General features: G+C 39.3%; 1 protein-coding gene across 15 annotated transcripts in view; it reads right to left on the reverse strand.

The window, feature by feature from the left end:
• Trpm3 (transient receptor potential cation channel subfamily M member 3) overlaps nt 1-26,479 on the reverse strand; it is a 484,509-nt gene that overhangs the window by 236,010 nt on the left and 222,020 nt on the right. For all 15 annotated transcript variants that reach the window (XM_051200144.1, XM_051200151.1, XM_051200140.1 and 12 more), the window contains exons 2-4: nt 12,531-12,610; nt 11,093-11,297; nt 812-1,025 (exon numbers count right to left, since the gene is read on the reverse strand). In XM_051200144.1, the coding sequence (XP_051056101.1) occupies nt 812-1,025; nt 11,093-11,297; nt 12,531-12,610 (499 nt within the window). The remainder of the gene's footprint in view (nt 1-811; nt 1,026-11,092; nt 11,298-12,530; nt 12,611-26,479) is intronic.

Genomic DNA, 26,479 nt, shown 5'->3' on the forward strand with positions numbered 1-26,479 from the left:
GGAAGATGCACAATGGATAAAGCACCTTCTGTACAAGTATACGGATGTGTGTTTGAATCACCAGAGCCCATGTGAAAGCTAGGTATGGTAGCAGTATGAGCATCTGTAGCATGCCTATAGAGAGTTGAGTGACAGAGAACAGAGAGTTGCCGGGGGGGGGGGCTTACAGGCTAGCTAGCCTGGTGTATACAGGAGTGTACAACAGAGAAATCCTGCCTCAACAAGAGTGAATAAACACCAGAGAAACCCTGTCTCAATAAAGTGAAAGGCAAGGACTGACACCTGAAGTTGTCTGACTACATGTAATAGTCATGCCATGTAGTAGCTATGGAAGCTATGGCATATACAATCTCTCTCTCTTTGTCTGTCTCTGTCTCTCTCTCTCTCTCTCTCTCTCACACACACACACATACTTAAACAATTTAGTTGGTACCAAGCTTAGAATTACTTAAATAATAAAGGCAGACATTCCAATTTAAAACAAAAAGTTATTCCTTAAAGAGTTAGTGGATACCTATGGTAATTTAACCTACTAAAACCATCTTGTGAATTTCCATTCATCTTTTATTCAAATTCTGGAAGTCATTGAACAGTAAAGCCATTTCTCATATGCAGCTCTTCTTAGTTGAAAATCATCTATATAACTCTCACTTAGGCAAAGAAAGGAGGAAAAGAGAAGGGATGAGCAGGTAGATGATGGCATGTATGGCAAAGACAAGGCAGCACATGAAATATGGAAATTTTCAGTGAGGCAAAATTATCCTAGACAGCACAGCATCACAGCTGCCTTTCTTTATCCCACTCTGATTACCTGTGTTGACTCCTCCTGTGAAGATCCACGCTCCGGTTGTCATGGCTGCTTTGATGAGCCCTTTCCCGAAGACTTGCTTGAGTTTGGGCTGGAGTTCAAAGTTCTGCAGCCCTCCGTGCACAGAGATGAGAAGTTTAGGGAGCTCCAGTTGCCATTCCTTGGTCATCAGGTGTAGCAAGAGATCAGGTTTCGTATCAAAAGATACTCGGACGTACTAGAATAAACATGGACAGTTAGGGAGAGGGACAGGGCTGCTTGGGGCTGTTCATCTTTGTGACAGTTTTATGTACCCAATGGGAAGAAAACGTGTTATGTGGAATCAGATATTTTAAAGAGACAGGATCATTTCCTTATCAAAAGAGGCCGCAAGAGACAAAGTTGTTCTCACTTTTAAAAGTTTTTTTGAAAATGAGTTATTTCCAATTTGAAAATTACTTATTTTTTTACAAAATGCAGTTTAAATACAAGTCTCCTGGTGAGCTCTTTATCTAAAACAATTTATGTTGATATTTTACCATTGTTTATGTTTGTTCAGTACTTCAAACATGCCTAGTATTTTCAATATGGTCACTCTTTTAAATAAACCAGATGTAAATATAATTATGTCTTTGTGTTTTTTGTGATCCTGTTGTGATTTTGAGATTCCAGAAGATTCTAAAGTTCTATATAATACAATAAGAAATACAATAAAAAATTTTAAATCAGGCAATAGCAGGTTATATTTAACAGTAAATGTATCTCAAATAGCCTATTATCTACCTACCTATGTAAAAATTATGTATCTATGTATCTATCAATCATCTCTATTTGTTTAATTTTTATGAGACACTATATAGCTATGACTGGCCTAGAACATGCTATTCTGATCAGGCTGACTTCAAACTCAGTGATTCTCCTAATTTCATCGTCTAAGTGATGAGATAAGAGGTATGTGGTATCACATCCATTTCAAATGTTTTATCTTTAGAAGACCAGTGACAGGAGGAATACCAGCTATTCCTATAGTTGAAAATGAGAATTTATAGCAGAAATCAAGGCTTTACTAGACACAACAGAAAATTCTAAGTATATATAACAAAAGCCATAAGTACAATGATAATATATAGGACCATGGACACATACACACAAGTAGTTTTAGCTCAACTACATAGTTGATATACAAGGCAAACAGAAAATCTTTTGAAATATTCTGTTGTCTTGGCATGAAATGCAGAAATACTCAGTTTCTAACAAAAGTCTACTTGGTAGCACAGAGCAGAGCTGGACCTGAGAGGCTCCCCCAAACCCTTCAGCCCTTCAACATCTGACCTGAAGACTTTTTCAAGTCTGGGGAATTCCTTGCAGAGCTACACAGAAAGCTAGTACACATCAAAATTCTCAACTCTGAAACATTAGGAGGAAAACCTAAGGAACTATATAAAAGAAGGCTGTAGGGAAATTTGCTTACCTCAACCATGGAAGGCTGAGGGAGGTTCTGGTGGACTGAAAAAGAATTCCCATTCGATTATGACTAGCATGAGCAGGACCCTACACAGATTTGCCATTGGTACTCTTAATGTGGTTTGAGACCTAGAAAGTGGTATGTTAATGTCAATTGTTTTGGTGGAGTGGTAGCTCCAGGTAAACAGTAGAAGCAAACACAGACCCTCTGTGAAGGAATATGTAATAAATCCAGATTGAAAATAGTTGCATGCCAACAGATAGCTGGGCTAGACCCTTTGAGACAGTGAAATGGTTGGTCATAGAAACAGACACATTTATCATCTTATATATGGATATTTAAAAAAAAGGAAGAAGCTGTAACAACCTTGGGCATTTGAAATCCAGAACAACATGCAAAAATTAAAGTGAAATACTGTAAGTGAAATTAGCATGCAAAAAACATATTGACAACGATTCTTAAAAATTAGCCACATGCAGCCTAGAAAAATGGGTTGGAAAAATACACAGAAAAATAAAAACAACTAAAGATGCTCAGGGGAGTGAGTTAGAAATTCTAGATTAACATGAAAGAGCACTGCTCAAGGAGGCATTGGCAGACTATTTCTCAGATATACTGAAGGAAACCAACTCTCAGGTCCAGGAACTCAATGGATCCTGGAAGGATAAATGACAGGAAACCTCAATCATGACATATTATAGAAAGCACCCCTATAAACAGCTGGGATAAAGCACCACCTATGAAGATTCTAGACTAGAAGCTCATTCCTCACCTGCAGCAATGGAAGCCAAAGCCAAGAGAAATGGCCTGTCAGTCTAGAACTCCACATTTTCAGGGGAAAAAAATGACATTTTCTTTGCAAAATTTGGAGAATACATAGCCATTTTATGAATGCCAATGTTGCGTTTCCTGTGACAAATTTCACTGAAGTAGAATTGAAGCTTATGTGACCCAAAATTATGATCTCAAACACAAAGTGGAATGTAATAATAACTACATGGTAAATATAAAAGCATGATGCTTGCATAATATAAAACAGCAATCATGCCTAATTTATAGTGTATGGGAATAAAAGTAAAGCATCAGGCAGTAAATTAGTAATCAAAATTATAATATTAAGAGCATATTACATGAGGAATATATCTCAGTTGAAGAATGCATGTCTGAAGCTCTTGGTTTGGTACTTAGCACCACATAAACAGTATGTGATGGTGCCTGCTTGTAATACCAAGATTTGAGGGGTGCAGGCAGGTAGTGAAGAAGTTTGGGTTCTTCATGAACTACATGAAATTCTGTCTCAAAACTCAAAATAGCAAGAACAAAAATAAATGCTGGGTCCTTGAGATGGATAGGGAGTAAGGCACTTCTTTATCCTCAAGCCTGAGGACCTGAGTTCAATTCCTGGGATCACATGGTAGAAGGAAAGTACCAACTCCCACAAATTTCCTCTGACCTCTGTATGCCCACTATGGCCCACGTGCATGTGCACACATAGATACCCACAGAAAATTAATTAAAAATTTTAAAGTGTTGCATGGGAGAGAAAGCAATTAACCAAATTTGTGGCACATTACTGTAATCATCACTTATAAGGCAGAGACAGGAGCTTTAGGATTTCAAAGGCTAGCCTTGAATACATACTGAATTTGAGGCTAACCTGGATTTTATGAAATCTGTCTCAAAAAACTCCAAGTTATTCATGATCTTTTGGCCAATTACATTCAAGTCTGTTTTGTGTGTGTGGTGTATGTGTGTATGTATTCATTTGTGTATATGCAAGTTCATGCAGGTGTGGACCATAAATTAATTTTGAATGTCTTCCTCAACTTCTATCTTTTAATTTATTTTATTTTATAGATTTATTAAATTACTCTCTTTCTCTCTCTCTCTCTCTCTCTCTCTCTCTCTCTCTCTCTCTCTCTCTCTCTGTGTATATTCCTACATATGTAGAAACTAGATTGTTCACCACGCCAATGACCTCATTTGCTGAGTCAGCAGCTTCACACTAATTGTGCCTGGAGAAATTAAATAATTCCTATTACATTGTTAATATGATTTGAAATTAGAAGTTATTTTAGTTGTCATGAGAACCAATTTATTTATTTTTTAATTTTGGGACAGGGATGGCATTATGTGGAGGTGAGAGGGTGGTTTGTAAGAGTCAGTTCTCTCCCAGGGATTGAACTCAGGTCATCAGACTTGGCTGCAAGCACCTTTACTCACTGAGCCATCCCTCCAGTCTATGATAAGCAATTTTGATGTCCATTATGAGTCCATTAGTCTCTAAGGCATCATATTGCAAATAACAAGACATCCTCCTAACATACATTTTAATGTGGTTACCTAGTCATTACTCTGGCTTGGCACTGTTTAGAAATTTCAAACCCATTCCATTATCAGATGCTAACAGTATTGGTCATTTGGACAATGTGAGTATCTCACCTGGTATATAAGACCAACTCTGACCACTGAACAGGATACTATATAGTAAGTGCAAAGCAGGTAAAGATTACTTATAGTCAATCTATAACTGATCCAAATCACATGCTTTTCAAAACAGTCTTTATTTACTACTCTAGTTCTATGGGGATTGGGAGGGGGGAGCCTTGTCCTCTCATTACAATGGGCAATTAGGTCTCTAGTTGATCAAATGAGAAGTTGAGATCAGGTAAGGTATGTATGCATGTCTGTAATGACGTGCCCCTTTCTCTTCCTGCTGTTAGCTCTCCTGTCTGATATTGGAGGCCTGTGCATGTCAAGTGGATGGCTTTTGAAGTGGTCTGTGTAAGACAGAAGCCAGATTTAGTTGAGATTGTATAATTTTATGTTCTTGAGTACCATGGAATCAGCATTATTTTTACATGAAGATATGCCTTAATTTCCAGACAAGAAACTAGAAATTACATTTTGTGAGACTCCGATAGGCAATGAGAGCTTTTCTTTCACTTGAATGGAGAAGACATTGGTAAAGACATCCGTAGAAGTCAGCTATGCCTGATACTGGGGTTCCTGTGCTGGGCAGGTGACTTTCCTACTGAATTGGCTATTACAATGTCAGCATTCCAAATGTTTCAGCTTATTTATCAATGCTATGGAGCTCACAGGGTGTCATCAGGCAGTGTTCTTATTCTTCTATCATATCTACATGGGGTAAAGACTGGATGGGGTGAGGACACAGTCATTACTACTTAGAGCAGATGGAGTTGTTTCCTTTAACAAACCAACCAAAACCTCCACAAACCTCTATCGGAGGTTTCAACTTGAGCTTCATAGAGCCTTTGGTTCTGCTAATTCACCAGTCACTTCTTTAGCCCTAGATTTTTACCCATGTAACTTTGCCCAGCTGTCTTAATGAAAATGAAAATGGCCTGCAGTACAATAAATCTTGCCACACACTTGGAAATGTTCAATGAAACATCCTCCCCTTTCACTGCAAAGTCACCATTAATTCTTATAAAGAACCACTTGGTCCTTCTTAAGCAGTGTTTGCCCTGATTAATGGGCCTACTATTGTGAAATCTGTTTTAACAGTCTCAGCAATACCTTTCTTTTAAGCCCACAGTGGGAAATGTTGCCCATTCTCCTCTCTGTTGAGAAATGTGACAAGCATCATTTCATTTCCCAATTTTGGTAGCCACATATAAAAGGGGTACTTCTGATAAAAGCTGCAGCCAAACACAATATGTCACATCAGAGATAATTCTGCTGATAGAGGCTTCCCAAGTCCACGAAGTCTTTGTGTGGCAGCTGGAGTTTAATGCTTTCAGTGGTTCAGTAGATGGGAGAATGTTACCAGAAAGAAACTATTCAGAATCCATTCAGTGCATCCAAATTTCTAATTTGATGACACTCAAATCTTTGGGAGTAGAAGTGTCATTACTTTTGAAGTTTCCCAATGTTAGGTATTAGACATTTATATGATTAATGTTGGCATTGGGAAGCACAATAGTGAGAAATAACATATAATAACACAAAACACATACAGAGGCCATGGGGGTTAGACTATGGGATTTCTGTCAGAGTTAAGTCAGTATAGCATTTTCTAGAAGCAAGGAAGTGGGATGGTTTCCTGAGGAGATTTAGTTTAGCCTACTTTACATACCTATAATCTGGATGAGAAATATCAACCATACATTCTACATTATTTTTGTTGTTGTTTCTTGAGACAGGGTTTCTCTGTGTAACATTACTGGCTGTCCTGAAACTTTCTTTGTAGACTGGGCTGGCTTCAAACTGCCTCTGCCTCCCTAGTGCTGGGATTAACTTGTACCCCACCTCTACCTTAATTCTTAATTTCAGAGAGACCATCTGATCCATTTGCCAGCTTAGCAGCCTTCAGACTGCAAGGTGCAAACTGGAATCAGTGGAGCAATCCCAAGGTTTCTCCAGAGCCCCATCAGGCTGGAGGAAGCTTTGTGTTAGTGTTAGCTATAGTGCAATGAGTGGCTGTTCATATGTGTGAAGAAGAATCATTTAATCATTTCCTCCATGGCATTTGTTAATCAAGGGTTCCCAGATCAAGTTTGCAGAATGCAAAGAAGGAAAATTTTTAAATCTCAAATTCCATCCCTGAAACTCTCTGAGAGTACATGGTTACAGACACCATGCTAACAGGGGCCACCTCCCTTCTCTATGGTCTCCTCCCTCTGAGCTCAGAAAGCAAGAATTCACCCTTGTGGGATTAATAGACAGAGCTTTCAGTGTGAAAACAAGGGCTAGGGACAATTTTCTGAATTATATGAAAACTGTACTGAGGGATGCCACATGATCTAATAGGCAGATTAAGTAACAGGAGAGCCAGAAGAGAATTGTGTAGCTGGCTTGAGAGGTTTAACTGCAAGCCCTTAATTAGGTTTAGTCTTACCTGGCCCACAAGACAGCTCTGCATTAATTAGAAGAGATGGTTTGTAAACAAGTGACTCCATATTCTGCTCACTTTATGAATCATGTGGGAGCCCTCAATAGACAAGTCTCCATGAATCCTCACGATGTCTGCTGACAGGGCCTTTTTTTCTGTGGCCTAAGGTGGTTTGAAAATTATGAGATATCCCTGTAAGCGATCTGGTGCTCAGAGAATCCAGGATGGTTTAGGGTGTGTCATGTTGAAGGACACATTTTGGGAACAGGCAGGATGTCCAGCTCCTTTCCTCACTGTCAGCTAGGATTGGCTCCTTCCTTTGCCATAGTTTCTCTCTGCACAGTGTGGGTTAAGCCTGGACACTGAGTTCTCAATGCCACAGGACACTTGAAAGAACTTGGCAACTGATTCTAATGATCTAAGATGTAACTTTGCAAGGACTTCCCCCTGCTCAAAGCTTTTAAAGTTTAATTAACCTCATTAAATATTAGTGATTTAAAAATGCTGCTACAAAACAGGATAAAACCCCTATTAAAAAGGTAGAAGTACAATAGTAATTAACTTCCTTTCAGTCACCTCCAAGTAACTGTCATCTGTCCTAGGCACACATGACAAAGAAAGGAAGGATGGAAAGGGGGTCATTAGGAAGCTGTGTTCAAGAACTTTCTCTGGGAAAATAATTTACTTTCTTGGGGCTTCAATGATCTCATCTGTACTGTAGGAAGAGGGGATGCAGATTAAATTTTCCAAGGCTGCAGAATAGCTGCTATGTATATATCCAGAGAGCTTTGGATGCCCATGTTTTCACCAAGGCTAATAAATGAGACTCCAGCTGTGAATCTTAGATATGGCCGTTTGTAACGGCCTTCCCTGTTATTTTGTGCCCCCAAGTCAAGAACCACTGATTATGACCCCCAAGTGCCTTTGATGCTTAAGGGTCTGTGATACACTGCTGTCCCAAACATGTGGTAGGACAGACACCTAGCTATGGCTCTCAAATAACTGGAGGCATTTTAATCCCGAGTCTGTGCCCCCTGCTGCCTGCCTTACTGTGTGCAGTCCACCTTAGCATTTGGAAAAAACTACAGCTATATCCTGGGCTGCCTTGAAGGAAAAAGTTAATGTTATATCTTCCCTTAATTAAAAAAAAAAAAAAAAAGTCAATCTTGCCCCTGGAGTGTTTTGATGACTTTGCTAAAAAAAAAAAAAAAAAAAAAAATTGCTTCAAGGACACCTTTCAGAAGCGATGGCCCAAAGGCACATTAAGTTTACTAGCCTGTCTAGCTGCAGTTTTGTAGAATAATTAACCATACAGTGCTCTCATGAAGACTGGCTTTTTTACACAGGAAGTGGGTGCCAAGTCTGTCCATCTAAACTGCTGGTTTGCTCAAGAGGTTGGGAAGCAAGGGAGGCTTAGGTTGGCAGGCATCCATTGCCCTGCCTCGTAAAATCAGGCCTGACAGCACCACTTCTTTGTTTAGAAGGAGAACAACTCTGGGGTGAGCTTTCAGAGTGCACAAGATGCTTGTTTGTGTCTGAATGAATGCTGGGGATTTCCACTCGCTAAATACCCAGTAATAATGAAAAGCAAAGCTGGGCTTCATTAGGCTAATTAGGCTTGGACAGAAAGAAAGGGTTGCCCTTAGAGTGACTGCCCTTAGACCACCTAGGGCCACTCTGACCTCAGGGCCAGCATCACAGTTATGTGGAAAACAGTGCCCAGAAATGCAGTGCTTAGAGTTCACTTCCCTATGGTTTTGTCTTGAAATTCTTAGTATCTGAGAACTGGGACATAGCTCAGTGGTATGTACTTGCAGATCATGCATGGGTTTGATTACAGCTCTCAACAAAATTTGTCAGTACGTGTTGAGAAAATATTGCAGAATAGTTGGCTACTCATTTATGATCATGACTATTATTCATTACAGGTTATGAAAGAAATTTCAGAAGCATTTTTCTGAACACTTTGAAGGGCACATGCTAATAAACTCAGTTTGAGTTTTGTTCTTCAGGCTTCTGGAGAGGGGTGGGGGGGTTGTCTCTCAAGTTCACTAGAAATTTTTAGGAGATGAAAAGAATTTCCTGTAGAGGAAAGTTATACAACAAAAAGGTGCTTGCTGTGCTCATTCTAATGTCACATCCACAGCAGGTTAGTGATGGAAGTAGACAAGGACTAAGATGGGAAGGAAGTACCCCAGGTAACGTAACTCATTCTGATTTGCTGGTATGAGTGACTGCTGGGGCTAGAGAGAATGTGGACATCAGTTCACAAACCTCTAGCTGACTTTCCAGATGGTGACTGTCACTAATGCTGTTCCTCACAGAACAGAGAGAAACTATAGACACAGGAAAGCTGATGCCCCTGTGGAAATACTCTAATGGATCTTAAGGTTTCCAGGAAGTACAGGACATTTTTCCCCCCTGACCCATCTCTATCATTTTCATACATCTATTGAGCACTAGCTATGTATGGATCCGGTGTCTATCATCCTCATGCACCTCACAAAAGGCAACTTTATCAGCTTTCTAGGAAGAGCACTTGAGGCTCATGCAAATTAAATGGCTGAACAAAGAGTTTCCAGTCAGATGTCAGAATTTATCTAATTCTGTGACTTAAGGAGCACACTTCTATTGTGATTGATTATAAAGTTTACCTCAGAGTAAACCTTCTATAGCTTTAGCACCAGGCATCATTCAAAGCCCTTAATACACAGAGGCATTGTTAATCCCTGAGATAGTCCTATGTAGTAGAAGCTACTACCCCATTTTACATGCAAGGAAACTAAGAACCAGGCTTAAACTGACAATCACCCAATCAGCAAGTGACAATACCAGGCTATGAATAAAATGCCAATAGATTCCTATTCAAAAGTCAGCCAGTAAGCTACAAGGTTTAACCTTTCAGAATTATACAAGTATTGCCTGAAAATGTAAATTAAAGTATATGAATTAATAGAAGCATGGATCAAAGGGGCATCCTTTAAAGGATGAGTCAAGTGTTTCTCCAAGTTCTCTTAGAGTGTGGGAAAAATAAGAAGGTGATTAAATTCACTCACATCCATTGACACATCCAGCGCTGTGTTGGTGTCTTGTACCCATTATCTAACTCTTTCAACAGCCAGAAGCAAGCCTGCTGAACTACAAAACTTCCAGAATTTTCAGAAAACTAGCTATACTTTTCATTCTTTGAAAAGTTTGAGAGTCACATTAATTGTAGTCTATAGGAACTAGAATTTAGACATGACAAAAATCCTATACATTTCTCAGTTCCTCACTAAAGGTATTTTCCATTCCCACTGAGAATATTATTAACTTGGATACTTGGAGAGAAGGTACATGATATGGATTTCAGGATCTCTGTTAAGACCGGGAAGGAAACAGCCTGGGAGATGCTGCTAATAAAACAAAATAGAAACCTATATGAAACATGGTTTTTTTTTCTCTCTCTCTCCCCAAAGTTGAAGTAAGTGATTTAGAAAAAGGCTAAGTAAAGGAGACATAGAAAATAATGTTACAAACTGTAAATAGCCAGAAAACAGAAACAGAAACAGAAAACAGAAAACAAGCCAGATTCAGAAAGACAAGTATGACCTTTTCTCTCATACAAGAAGGGCAGAGAGCAGTGGATCTGAATGTAGGAGTGGTTGAAAGAAGATGAAAAAGGTGTTGATTGGGGAGGTGAATTAAGAGGTGATGGATATGGGCACTACTATGTATACACATACAGAAATGACATTGAATTGCATGATCATATACAATGATACAAGTTAACCAAAGTAAAAATTAGCTCATTGGGACCTCATACTAACAATTTAAAAAGTCCAGGGGAAGGTTTCTTTCCCCTGTTTTATAGACACTTTACTGGGAAGTGACAGAGGCCAGCTAGCCTGAAACCTACAGCCCAGGCTCTCAGCTGTTCCTTTACAGGATGAGAAATTGTATCCAGGAATGAGTGAGCAGCCTTTTAAAAATTTTTTATTACCATGGCTTTGTTGGAATGGCCGCCTCCTTGAAACTCAATGGTCCCAAAAGCATCTGTTGGGCTGAGCTGAGTATGTTTGCTGATGGACCACTTCTCAGACTGGATGTCATTTCGGGAGAGACGACTCTCATTTTTCTCATTCTGAAGCACAGAGATACTGGGAGTGAGTCCGACATGCTGGCCTATTAGGCGCCCACAGCAACACCTGTAACATGAGAGGTTAAAGTGAGTCTCTTGAATCAGTATTATTAGAACACACACCCAAGTTGTCAGTTACAGAAACCCATGGACCATGCTGACCCATTTTGGGTAAAATCCAAGAATACAGCCTTATCAGAAAAATGGTGGAGGGAGGGAAGCTTCCCTCAACACCCCATCTACTGCCCTTCTGACCACCCAGTTTATCTTTATCAATATACTTCCTGTTCTCTTCCACCCACACCTTAAAGTACTTGGCCTATTATCTGGGACAGGGCAATTGTGAACAAAAGTTCTCTAGATTTTTTTCCCCACTTTTAACTGCCCCCATTGCATGAAGGATGCTGAAGAGCTCAGAGAGAAGACTTTTGACATGTATATTTAAACCAGAACTCTCACTTATGTGTGAGTCACAACCTAACTTGTATTTCCAATTGATATTTGAGTTAAATATTCAATTCTGAGAATGAAAAATCTATAGGATTTTCTTTGAAGGAGAATTGAAAAAAAAAAATCGGGAGACTTAAAATTTGTTCTGTCACCAAAATGTCCTTCATGTCTTATGATGACCATTACTAATTATCACAATTATTAGTAATGATAGTTACAGAGCATTCTTTTAAACACTAACAATTTAAGATACACTGATAATAAATTATTGCAGCACTGTAAGCTTAAGCAATGTATCCAAGGTTAGGCATCTAGTCTATGGCTGTAAAATCTGCATTTTAAGTCACCTTTTAATATTGCCCATTCAAAAGGCATTTATTTCCAGATGCCAATGTCCTATTTCAACTTCCTGCATTATACACTGCTGATTTTCAGGAAGGTAACTACAGTACCAAAAAAACGTGCAGAGGAATCTGGAGGTCCAAACCTTAATTAATCCCCTAGGTGTCTTTTACTCAAGACTTTCCTTTTTACTATAGCAGGACATGTTGTACCAATGAAACAGTTTGAAAAAAATGTTAAGGCAGAAAAATAAGTACTTGTAACAAAAATATAGTATGTTGTTATATACAGGGTTCAATCTTTCTACAATGGTGGATCTGTTACTCTGTGTACAGACACTTATCTAAAGGTAACTTTAGCCATGGATATTAAGCAGTTCAATAAATATTTGCTTCAAATATATATTTAACTTGACAGTAGTTCCCTTGCAGAGATAGTAATTACTATTGTATTCTATCCCTATAATTACCACGTCACATTCTTAATGTATGAAAGGCCACAGGATTACCTATGGGGGTCTTTGGTGCTGGGTATGATGTGAACACATTCTCTTTTATAAAATGCTCTTTCAATCCAGGATTTCTGAGCCTGAAAAAAGAGAGAGAATGAAGAAAATTGAGCATAAAATCTAAATATTTTTTTGGCTAGGTAGCAACACCATGTAATCACACAATATACTGTATATATCATAAATGGATTCCACACTGCATATCATCCAACCAGCCATTCTCAGAACCTGCTGCCTGGGTTAACATTATAATATTGTGAAGTAAAGGAAATAGCCAGGCTGGAAAAAGTGTTAGTAATGGGACTGTAAACTTGTTCATTATGGTTCCGAAAAGACAGAAACATAAGGCTATTCATAGAGAAAATGGAATTGAAGGACCAGAACATGGCATTTATAATCATGAAAAGAAAGATTCAAAAGTCAGAGGAAACACATCTAGTTCTAGATCAGGTTTTCATGGTCGAGGCTCCCATTAGATTTTCCTTATAGAAGTAAAGGAAAATGGCAGAGGCAGTACATAACTCAAAATCCCTGTTACATCACTAAGGTTTCTTAAATCCAAGTTTGTGATACAGAAAAACAGAGAAGGACAAAAGGAAATGGGGAGACAGAGGATAAATGTAAGCATAACCTCAAGGTTCCCAGGTAATACTTGCGTAGGAATGGGCACATTTCCCTTTACATCCTACATACATACACAATAGTATGGCTTCTTAGAAAAGGTGTTGCTGAAACCATCCACTAGAACCCCTGCCATCAGTATGGGGTTCCTAGATGGGCAAAGGACATTCTGTCAAACTGAAGGATATTTTTCGGGCAAGCAGCATCTATCCTGCATGTACAAGCTATGGGTTGCAGAACACATTATCCAACCATAAATACGAATGAATTCCTGCGCATTTGCAGATAAAAACATCATGTCATGATGCCAGAAGCCTGGAGACCCTGGACCACTTCCTTCAGAAGCATTTGAAACAGAAGAGATGTCTCAATGAAATCTGCTAAATTCCTTAAAAGATTCCTTTCCAAGTATTTAAGATGGATGCTACTGGAACAAATCTTAGTTCATATGGCACTACTTCACTTTCATATCTAAAATCATAGTCTTAAAATATTCTGGCCCAATGTACAATTGAACAGTCTACTTGACCCCGGTCAATAACTGGTGGGAACTGTTACCAGCTTCCACTTGCTAGGTATAATTAGTTCCCATTCCCTGGGCACACGGTGCTATCTGAGCCCTGTGAATTCTGCTGTCCACTTATTCCCTTGTCCCATACAATGGAGATCTGTATATGTATGTGGCATCCAGAGCCATAGTTCTTTAATACTTACAATCATGCATATTCTATACCTTGCTAAACGGAGGACAGATGAGGGGTATTAAGGCACTGTATTCTGTTTCAGTAATGGTCACAATGGGAACATGTATTTTATTTTTTCCCTAGATTGTCTTCATTTAAAGGAGCAGCCCACCCTGCCTTCTAGGTCTCCAGGTTTAGACGAATCATGCACCCTCTTGCACACAGAAGACACTTTTAGTTTTGTTTGTAGCAGAGCATGAAAACTAAATCTCAGAGTTTCCTTATTAAACCAGTAGAAAAAGCTACAGGCTCCATCTTTGCAACAGAAATGAGCTCAGCAGCGAAGCTAACCCATCTTTATCTTTGTAAAAAGCCTGTAAATGAAACTATTCATAGGCCATCGTGCTGAAACCCTGAATACTTTGGTTGATGTTATCTGATGTTCCTCACTGGACATTTGAAACCCACTTTCCCTACACCTTGGGGAACAGTGGAGAAAGAATGTACTTGTGTAGCCCATCCTGGCAAGCCTTCAAAAGAATCTTTTGGGGCATCATCTGCCTGCTTCAGTGAATACTGGCCCATGTTCCAGGAGAGGAAGTTGGAAAAGCAGCATGGGTAGGATGTAAAGTCTACAGCTAAGAAAAGAGCATGAGTATGACTCTTGTAGATGAGGAGACGTAGGAATTCTTTTTAATCTTCAATTTTTCCCAGCTATATATTGGGTGAAATAATAATGCTTGACATATTGTGTTGTTATTATTTGGGGAGTACCATGCTTGACTTCAAGAAGAGATTGGCCTTGACTTTTGTTTGTTTATTGAGACAGGTTCTCACTCTGCAGCCCTGGTTAATCTGGTAATCACACTTAAGTCTAGCTAGCTAGCCATAAACTTGCAGCAATAACTATTCTGAGCCTCTCAAGTACTTTTAGTAAGGCATGCACCATCATGCTAAACTTCTGGGCTGATTCTTATACTATAAATTCATATAGAAGGACATATGTGGGTTCCCATCTATGTTTGGATCATAGAGCATGGGACGGGCCACTAACAAGATATAAAGAAAAGTTACTTACCTTCTCTGAGCTTCATGTATAGCATATAGATCCCAAGTTACTAAGCAGGGTTTTGTGATAATCAGACTAAGAAATTAATCTTACACCTAACCCATGGTAGGAGCTCAGCAAGGATGCATAGTCACTAATATTTGTTAAGGGTCCATTACATACTTAGTTCCACAGAAGAGCACTGATGGGGAGGGGCCCTCTACAATACTACATGTATTTTATTATTGAAAAAAAAAAATAAAGCCAGAGAGATATAGCAAGTGAGTTCCAAAGCCACAGTTTGACCTTGCACAACTTTGCCCCGGGATCTTTCCTCTTAACCCTTGGATACATTGCTTTGCCAGAGGAGACAATACTTGTTCTGAACGTCCTTTATGTGTGCTTGGGACTACTGCTGTGTTTGGACCACACTGGACTCCTAGTGGCACGTGGAGAACTAGTTCAAACTTGTTTCTTCCCCTTCTTCCTCCCAAGTCTAGCCCTCACACTTGGGGGTAGAGATTAACTCTCTGTCTCCTGTTCTTCCTCTTCCCTTGGGGTTATGGATGGGATGCCACTTTAGGAAGACCCTAATATATGAGACAGAAGTTAAAGAAGGGGGAAATGTTATTATTTCCACAGCACCCAAGAAATGGTATCACAACCGGACTTTAAACTTGAGAAAACAGGGAGCTGTGCCAAATGAATCAGACACTTCAAGGACACTGTTATTATTAGTTTCAATTTGGGAGGTCCTGCAAGCTTCAGTAAGATGCTGTGCAGAAAAGTTATTACATATGGACTGTCAATTTGTTTGTTAATCTTTCAATGGAAAGTGATTTGGCTTGTGTACAGTCCAGCAACTTAATTACATTCTTCAAGAACAAAAGCAACCTCTTTGTGGGTGAAGGGATGAGAAACTACTTCTGTTTCTTCGCATTAGCAGATTAATATGTTCCCTTGCCAAGGCACAATTTGGAGGAAAAGAGAGGTGAGGTAAAAAGGTCTTCCTATCACTCAAAACGAACTTGGACTCTTCTTGTTTATGAGACGAGTATAATTTATCATAGGAAGAAATATGTGCATAACATAACTTAGGACTTCTCCAAAACATGCATAACTGATTCTGCTATATTGTTGGGTTGACTTCATTGTGCTTTTATTCGGGTTGCTAGTGTGGACAGATACTGGATTTAAGTTTTTTTTTTTTTTTTTTTTTTTTTTTTGAAAGGGCATATTTTGATGTACAATCATGGTTTAACTTGTTGCCTAGATTAATTCCCCTTTTCTTTTGTTCAAGGACTTTGAGCTACTCTGCATGAAACTTTAGACTTTGCTCCAACACGCAACAAAGTTAGTGCAGAATGATTACTCTCATTGTTGAAAAGCATGCAATACATCTGACATGCATTTCCTGCTGACTTCGGTTCTCTTCTATTGCAAAACTTCAGTGGGGAACTTGCCTTCTTAGCTTTGCTTTTTAATTATGCTGCAGAAGTCTCCAGTCCTCCTTTCTGACCATTCTTTTCTGGAAGCAGACCGGTCAGGTAACCAGACTGACTGTGTCAGCGGCTGTTTCTTTCTTGTCTTTCTGCACTACCAGCCATGTGTGATGTGTAATAGGGAAATGTTTTCAAAGGCTAATAATTAAAGAACATTTTTTTTTTCAAACCAGAAACAGGGCATCTGCATTTTGAACTAAGTATAATGGTTACCCTAAGGAATAAAAGCAAGAGCTACTTTTGAAAATTAAACATGCAATCAATAAAGCATTACGGTGAAAGAAGGCAAAACAAATCTGTAAATAATCTGTAAATAGTGTCTTATACCAAAGAAACATCAAGTTATTCCACTTAAACAGGTTTCACTCTTTTTCCCCTGATCTCTGCTGCCGACGACATTAAACCACCAACAGTTTTGCTCTGTCTTCCTTTACCTCCATACTAGCAGTAGATGCAACCCTTCCCCAGGAGAGAACAGTTGCAATACAAATTTAGCAGCTCAGTAACCCAGACAAGTAATCCAAAGATGAAAAAGAAAGGAAGATGAACTTCTGGGGACAAAGTACGAGGGACACTTCTTTGTGCTGCTCGCCATCAGTCTCCAGTTTCAAGAGGCCACCCAGTCTTTATCAGAACAGAATACCAAAATATATGTTCATTTCTACCTGTTTTCTCTCCACCCCCTCTGTGTGTTCCTCTAAGTCTACACATCCAACCTGGAGAAGGCAAACAAGAGAAAGGTTAGCTGAAATCGTTTACCTGCGCACCGACTCTGGCTGGTAACAAGACAGTCAACTTACACAGCTCCTGTTGCTTTCATTTTGCTGTGACTGGGGCTGGCCATCCCGCTAATAATGCTCGGATGACCGCCCACTGAACAAAAAAGAAAAAAAAAAAAAAAAAAAAAAAAGTCTCTTGCCAGGCTCTTCCCCCAAGAGACATTTCAAGTAAGCAATGAACTTGGGCAGATTGGCCCCCTTGGAATGTGCGGGTGCTCCAGGATTAGCCTTGCTAAGAATCCCATGGACATTCACTCACAGTTCTTACACACTGCTTGATTTGAACATCTAATCCGAAGCCAGAAGAGAAACAAATCCCTGGAGAGATCGGGTTTAACCAGCACAAGTCCTAACTGCTTCCTACCCCCACCCCACCTATTTTTTTTTTTTTTTTTTTTCCATTTTCAGGGTAGAAAAAAAAAAGCTTGCAAGAGTGTGATAAGGTGCTCTGAGTTCTGAAAGTTCAGCTTTGGAAAGTGAATCTCTCTAAAGAAACAGTGTATTAATGCTGCCAGTAGTTTGAACACACAAGAGACATTGTTCCCCGGCCCAACAGAATGGAACGATAGTATTTCTTTAAAGAGAAACTGTTAAAAAAAAAAACCCTCACTGCTTCAAAGGGACCCTCTGGTCCCTGAACATGAGCACCAGAATGCAGTTGGGGTTGGTCAGATTGTTGACCTTCCACAACCAGATGTCAGTAAAACTTGCCTGATCACACCTTTTTGTCCACAGCTCTCCCCTGCCAGGCACAAATGCACAGAGACCTCTATTCCCTGTTTCTTTCTATACTGAAAAGTGATCTGCTGAGCATTCCCAGGCTGTAGGTACAGACAGAAAGCAAAGAAGCCTGTATGATGAGCCTGTGTTTTTACTAGGAAACTGTTGCCTGCAGGAGGCCACATAGAGAGGGCACTTTGAGAGATCACCCAAGAATGAATGTTTCTGATGATAGATATTAACGAGGTAAGCGAATATACTGGGGAGAAAAGAGTTCAAATTTCTATAAGGCAAATGAACTCTTAAGAGGTGAATATCTAAGCACTGTGTCTCTTTCCAAAGGTGACAGTCACCTAAGAGGTGGTACCTTCAGCAGCAAGCCATCCAGGCTGTAATCAGAGAGGGCAGTGAGGCTTTGATTTTCATTTTCCTGTTAGCTTGTGTCAGAGTGAATAGTACGTGTCATGTGTGCAGTAAAAAACAACGGTAACCAAGTGACTTATTTCACACTTGGATTAGCCCACGAACCAGTTATCTTTACTGTCTGTGCTCTTTGCAGGACTGATTTTCATGTTTACTGGTCTTTCACTAAGCCAAAACTTGCCCCCAACACAAGGAGCAATCATCCAGTCACCTTGCAACTTTCATGGATGCAACATGGTAAAAAAAGACTTAAGTGAATGACATTAAGCTTTACCATGAAACACAAGAGGGAATGCTGGGAGGGTGGATTCAGTTTTCTGTGTGAGTCCGGGGTCCTGAGTTTGAGTGCCAGAACCCATCTTGCTATTCTTCTGGAATCCCAGCATTCCAGTTGCAAAACATGAAACAGAGATAGGACAATCCTTGAACACTCCTCAGAAAGTTAGTCTGGCATATGCAGCAGTAGACAATAGAGAACTTGTCTCAAACCAGGTGGAATGGTAGACTGGCACCTGAGGCTATTCCCTGATTGCCACACAAGCACAGTGGCATCTATGTATTCTCTGATTTTTCTATTTTCAACACTTCACATATTTTTTTGTAGAAGGTACAAATGTCCCTCACCTGTCTTTAGGAATTAGCCACGGGCTTGATGCCATACAGCCCTTTCCTCTGCGTACTTGTGACCCTTAAGTATCCATTCTAATCCAACCATTAGAGATTGTCTCTACAGCAGTGTGTAGACTCTGGAACTGGAAACTAAATAAATTATGCTTTATGCCACTTGATGATCACAGCAAGGTTTCAGGGAGAAACATACATTTTCATGTTGCTATGTGAAAAGCAGACCACAGAAAGATAGGAAGAAACATGGCAAATTTTAAATAGAAAGATGATTGGCAACTATGCTAGTTTTCATTTTATTCCATTTGCTTTTGAGTTTCTCCTGGTCCTTGTGGATACATGGAGTGATGATAACGTGCATTTTGTATTTGCTTTTCAGTTAGCACATTCTGTCTTGTGCTCACAGGAGGGGACGGGGAAAGTGCTCAGGACAATATTTAGAAATAAGTGCATGAAGAATGAGAAGAGGGGCTCCACAGGGAGATCCTGGGAAAGAAAGGTTTTTGTTTTGTTTTTTAAATATGGGGTGAGACACGAAGAGAGAAAAGAACAGAGAGAGGTGGGAGGAAGGAAGTGGAAGGGAACAGAGAGGGGATGAGATAAGTGGGCAGATATGTCTTTGAAAGACCTACTGAGACAACAGTGTAGGCAGGTATAATATTAGATCAGTTGGCTTTCAGTAATCTTCCCAGTGTAGAAAGACTCAACAGTTCACCTTCTTCAACACCTTTTGTCAGTAGATCTCTCTGATAAAGTCTTTTATCACTTTTCTATGCATTTATTGTTATTCAGTCTAGTCCCATTTTGGCAGGGGGGGGGAGGGAGGGTTGGTTTTGCTTGCTTTTCTTTTCTAAATAGAAATATTCAGTAGAAAATAGAGTATGAGTTGCTGTCCATCCATGCAACTTACACCAGAGATGAAAATATTGCTACAGAGCCCTCTGCCTTTTGTGGGAGTGAAGACAGAAAGCTCCAGGTGAAGTCTGCAGAATGGAGCTTTCACATGAGGTAGGGAGGACCCTTTGATTGAGGGAAGGTAATTAGCTCCAAAGAGACTTGCAGCTCAGAGCAACTTTGCATATGGATCTCTTCACACTTAGAGCATCATTGCCCAAGATGCAGCTCCCGGAAGGATCTATTACCAGGCTGCTTCAGGTGTAGAGAATTTGAACTCTAACAGTGGAAGACCACATGCACAGTGGTAGCTATGGACATTCTTCACTTCTGCTTGCATGCCATGGCAGAGTTCCTTATTCTCCAAATTTATTATTACTAAAACACTACATCTGCAAAGACTACACTAAAAAGGTTTTGTTGGCACATACTTTTTAAAAAGTGCAATTAGATTTTCTATTTGCAGAAACTTGATTTTTGATATATAAAATGCGCACTGCACTGCCACAAATACCTGCAAAAAAAAATCTGTTCTTTGATGTTTTTATTTGGTAACAATAACAAAGAGCATAATGGCATGGCTTGGGGGGGGTCAGCAAACATTTCCAGTAAAGGTCAGATAGTATTACTTAAGGACATTAGGGGATAGTGAGTCCCCACCTTAATACCTAACCACTTGGTTATCATGAACAAAGTAGCTACAAACATGATCATGGCTGAGTATATTTTATTACAAGGAGGAGGGTAGTGGGCTGCAACTGATGTACACTGGTCAAACTTTGAAACAGAAACAACAACAAAACCCAAAATACAAACAAACAAATAAAAAAGTGGATTCTACAATGGGTTCTTGGGGAGGCAGTGGAGGGTCTCTAGGTTTTGTGGCACCATCCCCCAGTTGTTTCTACTCTTCTTCCTGCATGGTAAGCAAGTTCTCTTCAGTCAGCTTTGCTTCTCTTGCTTTTTCCTGGGATAGGTACATCTTCAGATATCTCACTGCCTAGCAGTCTCTGACCATCCTAGTCAAAGGAACACCATGTCATTCTATCAAGTTACACCCCCTCCTCTGTATCTGTGTGTATGCCCCTTACTTAGAAGTTTCCAAGGGCAGTAATTTCAGTCTGTTGCCACCATCAGCATAGCACTTGGAACTGTGACCTAGGTGACCTAGAAAAGCATTTCATTCCCCAAAGAGTAAAACCTGCTCTTGGAAATGGATGGCATCTGGGGCTGGAGAAGAGATGACTCAGTGGTTAAGAGCACTGACTGCTCTTCCAGAGGACCTGGGTTCAATTCCCAGCACCCAAGGGCAGCTCACAACTGACTGGAACCCCAGTTCCAGGAGGTCTTGCACCCTCATCCAGACATATGTGTAGGCAAAACACCAATTCACGTAAGATATAAATGATTAAATTATTAAAATCAAAGAGAAATGGATGGCATCAGATGGTCTTATGTCTCCAAGAAGGGGGCTTAGGAGCTAATTATGTAGGCATTTATGCTCGGTTTACAACAATGCATTAATGTATAAGGAAGGGATATAAATGACAAAATATCATCATCTGGGGGTTACATTTTTTTTTTCTTATTTGGAAGTGTATTTACCAAGCCTGGTGGTTCAGGCCCATAATCCCTGCTACTCAGGTGGCTGAGGCAGGGATATCTTTATGTTCGAGGTTTACCTGAGCAACAGTGTGAGTTCAAGGATGGCTTTGGCAACTGAGGGGAGGGGGGCGTCTCCAAATAAAAAGTGAAAAGAGTGCTGGAGACAGAACTCAATGGTAGGGTACTACCAGTTTTGCTGTCTAGAATGCACAAAACATTAGCTTTAATCCTCCATAATAAAAAAACAAAAAAAGATGTGGAGATGAAAGTCATGATGTTATCATTCAGTGACTGTCGTTTAGGAAACACAGACAGCCCCTCTTAAATGCCCTGTAAACCTTTACTCCTTGTTTTCATTCCAAAACATGAAAATAAATGTGTTGTGGTTTTCACCATCTGAGTTGCCATTGACCTATAAACAATGCCAGAGGACACGGTAAGGCCAGTGCTTCTGGATCACACTGACACCAGCATGTTCCTCCCCAGCAAATGATCATACTGTCCCCTATCAATCCCTATGTGTCACCAGAGCCCACTCATGATCAGCTCAGTATTGAAAGGCTTCTGCATATGACTCTTGAAGTGTTTGAGTGCATGCCTTTGTATCCCTAATTCTGCATAAAACACTTTGTTCTTTGAGAGGCTTGGCTAGCCACTGCAAGCAAGAACAACCATGACCTTGTTCTACTTCAGTACTTTGCTCTCACTCAAATCAGTGACAACCTCATGCACTATTCTAATTACTGCAGTCTGGTTCAGTGGGTATGCTTACCCATTTCCACTGACTATCCCCTACCCATCCTGTCTGTGTCTACTATGACACATGAAAGCTTGGACCTCCCCTAGAAGAATTCTCTTCTTCCCCATCCTAGTTTCCCTTTGTTTCTAGAGGACTACCCCTCATTTCTAGACTTAGCTTTTGGAGATTAATGTGGTTATGGACTGAAATTACTTGAAATAGAACTTACTTTGTAGCATCCATATTTACATGATGTATTTCTTAACATACAGTAAAAGACCCATTTTATATATTTATCTTGAAAATATTCATCAAGTTACACTTTCCAGTTGCAAATAAAACTCATCTTTTATACACAGGCCATGATGTGAAATTTACATGTAAATATGATCAGAATTTGCATGTAGATTGGTCATTCTACAGAGTCATTTAGGGAATAATCTCTTAATGTTTTTATGTGTAACTGAAAATTTCTCCATTATGAGGCAATTAATCATTGCTTAACCATAATACATTATATTTTCACAACACTCTATTACACACAGAATGTTTTTGAACATAGCATTTCATATAACCTTTGAAGTAAATTTATAAAAGAGACATCACAATATTTTCTTATATAAGTGAAAACTGGTATTTACATAGATTAAGCATCATGCTAAGTTATATACCAGTGATTGGCTTAGACTAATGACCTTGTGCTTCTATTGGTACTGAGGTCTCTGCATCCTTTATTCTGTCACTAATTTTAAGGATGCCAAATAATGCTTTTCTTTAGGGTGTGGTGGATTAATGTCATCAGAATCATCCTGAGTTTATTAAATCCACATTTATTTAGTCAGGTCTAAAAGACTCCAGTGGAAGAGTTGAGATGAAGATGTTGGCTTCTACTTCAAAACTATCCAATAACCACCAAGGATTAGCCACAAGCTTTGTTACAGTACCTGTTTCCATACTTAAACATTTATATGCTACATATACACACTTAGAAATTCAGTCTTTGTTCACCCAAATAAAGAGAATATATATATATATATATATAATACATATATATTCATAACCATATATATAAAGATTGAAGCTTGGCATCTGCCTGAGGGGCCAGGAACTTTAAAATGATGGACCACTGTCAGTAAACTGTATCACTATGATAATGTCAGCATAGACGTGTGGTGGGGGAAGGTATTTTGCATTCAGAGAGGCTGTGCCTGTAACTTTGTCAATGCAAAGCCATCCTTTAAGCACTCAGTTCTTTATAGTAGCTCATTTTTGCCATTCTGATTTTGTTAGGAGGCATTGCTTCCCACCCCTTTCCTGCCATTGTGCTGAGTCATATAGTTAGAGCATTTCACGTTCGGTAGAAATGTGGATGGAATTTATGTGACAAGCCATGTCCGGTGCAGAGGCCAATTTTAATTTTGTTTAACTCTTTTGTCCTGGAGGGATGATGATGCTGAGAAAAGCACAAAATGAGAACAGATAAATAACTACAGTCCAATTTTTAGAGCATTGTCTTAGCATGATTGACTCTCAGGGAAATCTCTATCTGCCTGTCTGGTACAAATTTTATTTTATCACAGTTCTAACTACCTTTAAATACTTAGGGTTCAATTTTGAAGTAAAAAAAAAAAAAAAAAACGTTTACAAAATAGAGTTCCACTTGGCCATAGGATTTTATTTCTGAATAAAATCTGGTAGAGGCAGGACAGACCAGAAATCTTGAGATATGAATCCTGGCCATGACTTAGTGATAACCAGGTTCCTAATCTTGGAGAGTGATGCACTCTTGGAGACCTTTAAAGTCAGCTACAGGTCTTGAGGCTGAGGATTCTGGGATACAGAGACCTGCAGCTTTGTTTTTATTCCCTCATCAATGTGTATAAAGATGGTAGAGAGGCTGTTTTGAAAGACGGATTATTTCAAAAATCTTTACACGTTTGTGAAATTGTTCTTTTCATAACCAAGGAATGAAAACATTGCAGAGTGCAAGGTTTCTGGTCTATTCAGCACAAAGTACATAAGAAGATTTGAATTAATAAATAATCCCCAAAAGAATTCTCACCAGGCTTCTGCCATTCTGAAAAAATGTCTCTGGCTGAGCTATTCAGCACATATATAAAACTGTAATTCTGTTTCAGTGAGAATCCAAGTGTTATTAAGACATTATTATGATTAAATAATAACTTGGCATTCTGCCTTTTAGAGAATTTCAAAAACTGGAACATGGTGTTCCCTTACCCCCTTTTCCTTACCAAATGACAACCCAAACTTTAATATTGCCATTCTAGTCAAGATTTATAAAAAAAAATATCCAAGATTTATAATCTTTTTTTCTCCCTCAAATCTAATAATCAAGAATAATTGAACTGGAGTGTAAAGACAACTCCATTTGTATCATTGGAAGCAACTTTCCAGCATACAGGCCCAGCAATGTCAATGTAATATTATTGTTCCTACCATTTCCTTTGGGAAATGGAAATGGTTTAGATATCCAGTTAATGCAGCATAAATATATCTATCTTGATCTGCTAGTCATCACTCTCTGTCAAATTGCTTAGTTGTTAAGTAGAAAATGAAACCATTCACATAGACTCTGCCTTTGGTGAAGTGCTAACGTGACAGTTTTCATGTTGTTGAAGGTTACCTAGCCTACCTCCAAAACACTGTTAACACTGTCTTCCCTAAACACCAGCTGCCAGCGTCTGCACTGTACTGACTATGTGTGTCTTTATGTGCTAATATAAAATCTCTTTGGAAGATTTTAGATCCTGGGGTAGATTCTATCTATATTTTACATTTGATGCACAAAGTAATTAATATGAATTAAAATGTATGCATAAAGAATCTTAGAAGCTAGCACAAAAATATAGGTGTAGGCTAATATGCAGATGCTAGTTTATAATGTTTATATGGGGATATGTAAGTGAGTGTGGGTATAGGCTATGATGGTATAGAGGAGACTACAAGGGGAAAGAAGAGGAGGTAAGATGGGGGAAGACAAAACATGGAAACAGAGGCCATGGGGAGTGTGGAAGGATGAAAGGGGAGGAAAGAGGGGTAGAGAGAGAGAGAGATTACTAAACCAAATTTCATTTGGAAATGCCACAATAACACCTACTCATATATATGCAAATTTAAAAATTTAAAGAGAAAATATAAACAGAGGCTCTGCTGAGAAGTTCTAATTATATTAATATGTGTTATTAAAGCCAGTGATACCTAGATCTTGGCCTTGAGTCAGTGCCTAAAGAATTTGAAAATGGGCAATTAGCACTGGGCTCACTTGTGTCTCTTAAAATTGTATTGTTTGATTTATTCATTTTATTTTATGTGTATTGATGTTTTGCCTGCATGCATGTATGTGATCCATGTGTACATATGGTACTCACAGAGGTTAGAAGAGGGTGTCTGGTGTCCTAGAACTGGATTTACAGGTGGTTATGAGCCAATATGTGGATTGCTAGGAACCAAACAAACCCAGGGTTTTGTTGGAACAGTTAATGCTAAGTCATCTCTCCAGCTCTAATTACTATACACACTGACCATCAACTGTACAATTTGGGACAAGTTGATTCTGTGGGCCATAAGGGCATGTTCCACTGGTTGAGGCCACGAGGAGAACATGGCCCACAGACATCAACTAAGTAGAGTTAATCGGGGCTCACAGAGAGTGAAGCAGCAATCACGGAACCTGCATGGGTCTGAGCTTGGTCTTCTGCATATATGTTATGGTTTTTAATTTGGTGTTTTTGTGGAACTCCTAATGGTGGGAGTGGGGGTGTCTCTGACTCAGCTGCTGTTGGGACCCTTTTCCTCCTATGAGGTTGCCTTGTCCAACCTTGATATGGGGGTTTCTGCTGACCTAATCTCATTGTAACTTGTTATGCCATGTTCAATGGATATCCCTCAGGACCTTCCCCTTTATGAAGGGAAATGGAGAAGTGGGTCTGGGGAAGAGAGGAGGTAGGGTGGGTCCTGGGAGGAGTGGAGGGAGGGGAAACTGTGGTGCAGATGTATTGAAAACAAAAAATAAAAAAATGTCTTAAATAATAAAAAAAAATAACAAAAAAGCCATGAAAAAGAAAATTCATGAATATGAATAAAGTCTGAACTAGGATCAATAAAAACCTTGAATTCAACATAAAGCAATAGTTTCATAGAACACCGTATAACATGATCATGCAGTTGGCTTTGGGTAATGTTAAATTGCTATGGTGGTTTCAAAATGTTTATTCTCAATCTCTGTGCCCTGATCACTCACCATTGGCTTAAGGGGCAGCATTCAATCATGGACCACTGGACATGAATCTG

Source organism: Phodopus roborovskii, unplaced genomic scaffold (genome assembly GCF_943737965.1).
Source record: "Phodopus roborovskii unplaced genomic scaffold, PHOROB, whole genome shotgun sequence".
NCBI lineage: Eukaryota > Metazoa > Chordata > Mammalia > Rodentia > Cricetidae > Phodopus > Phodopus roborovskii.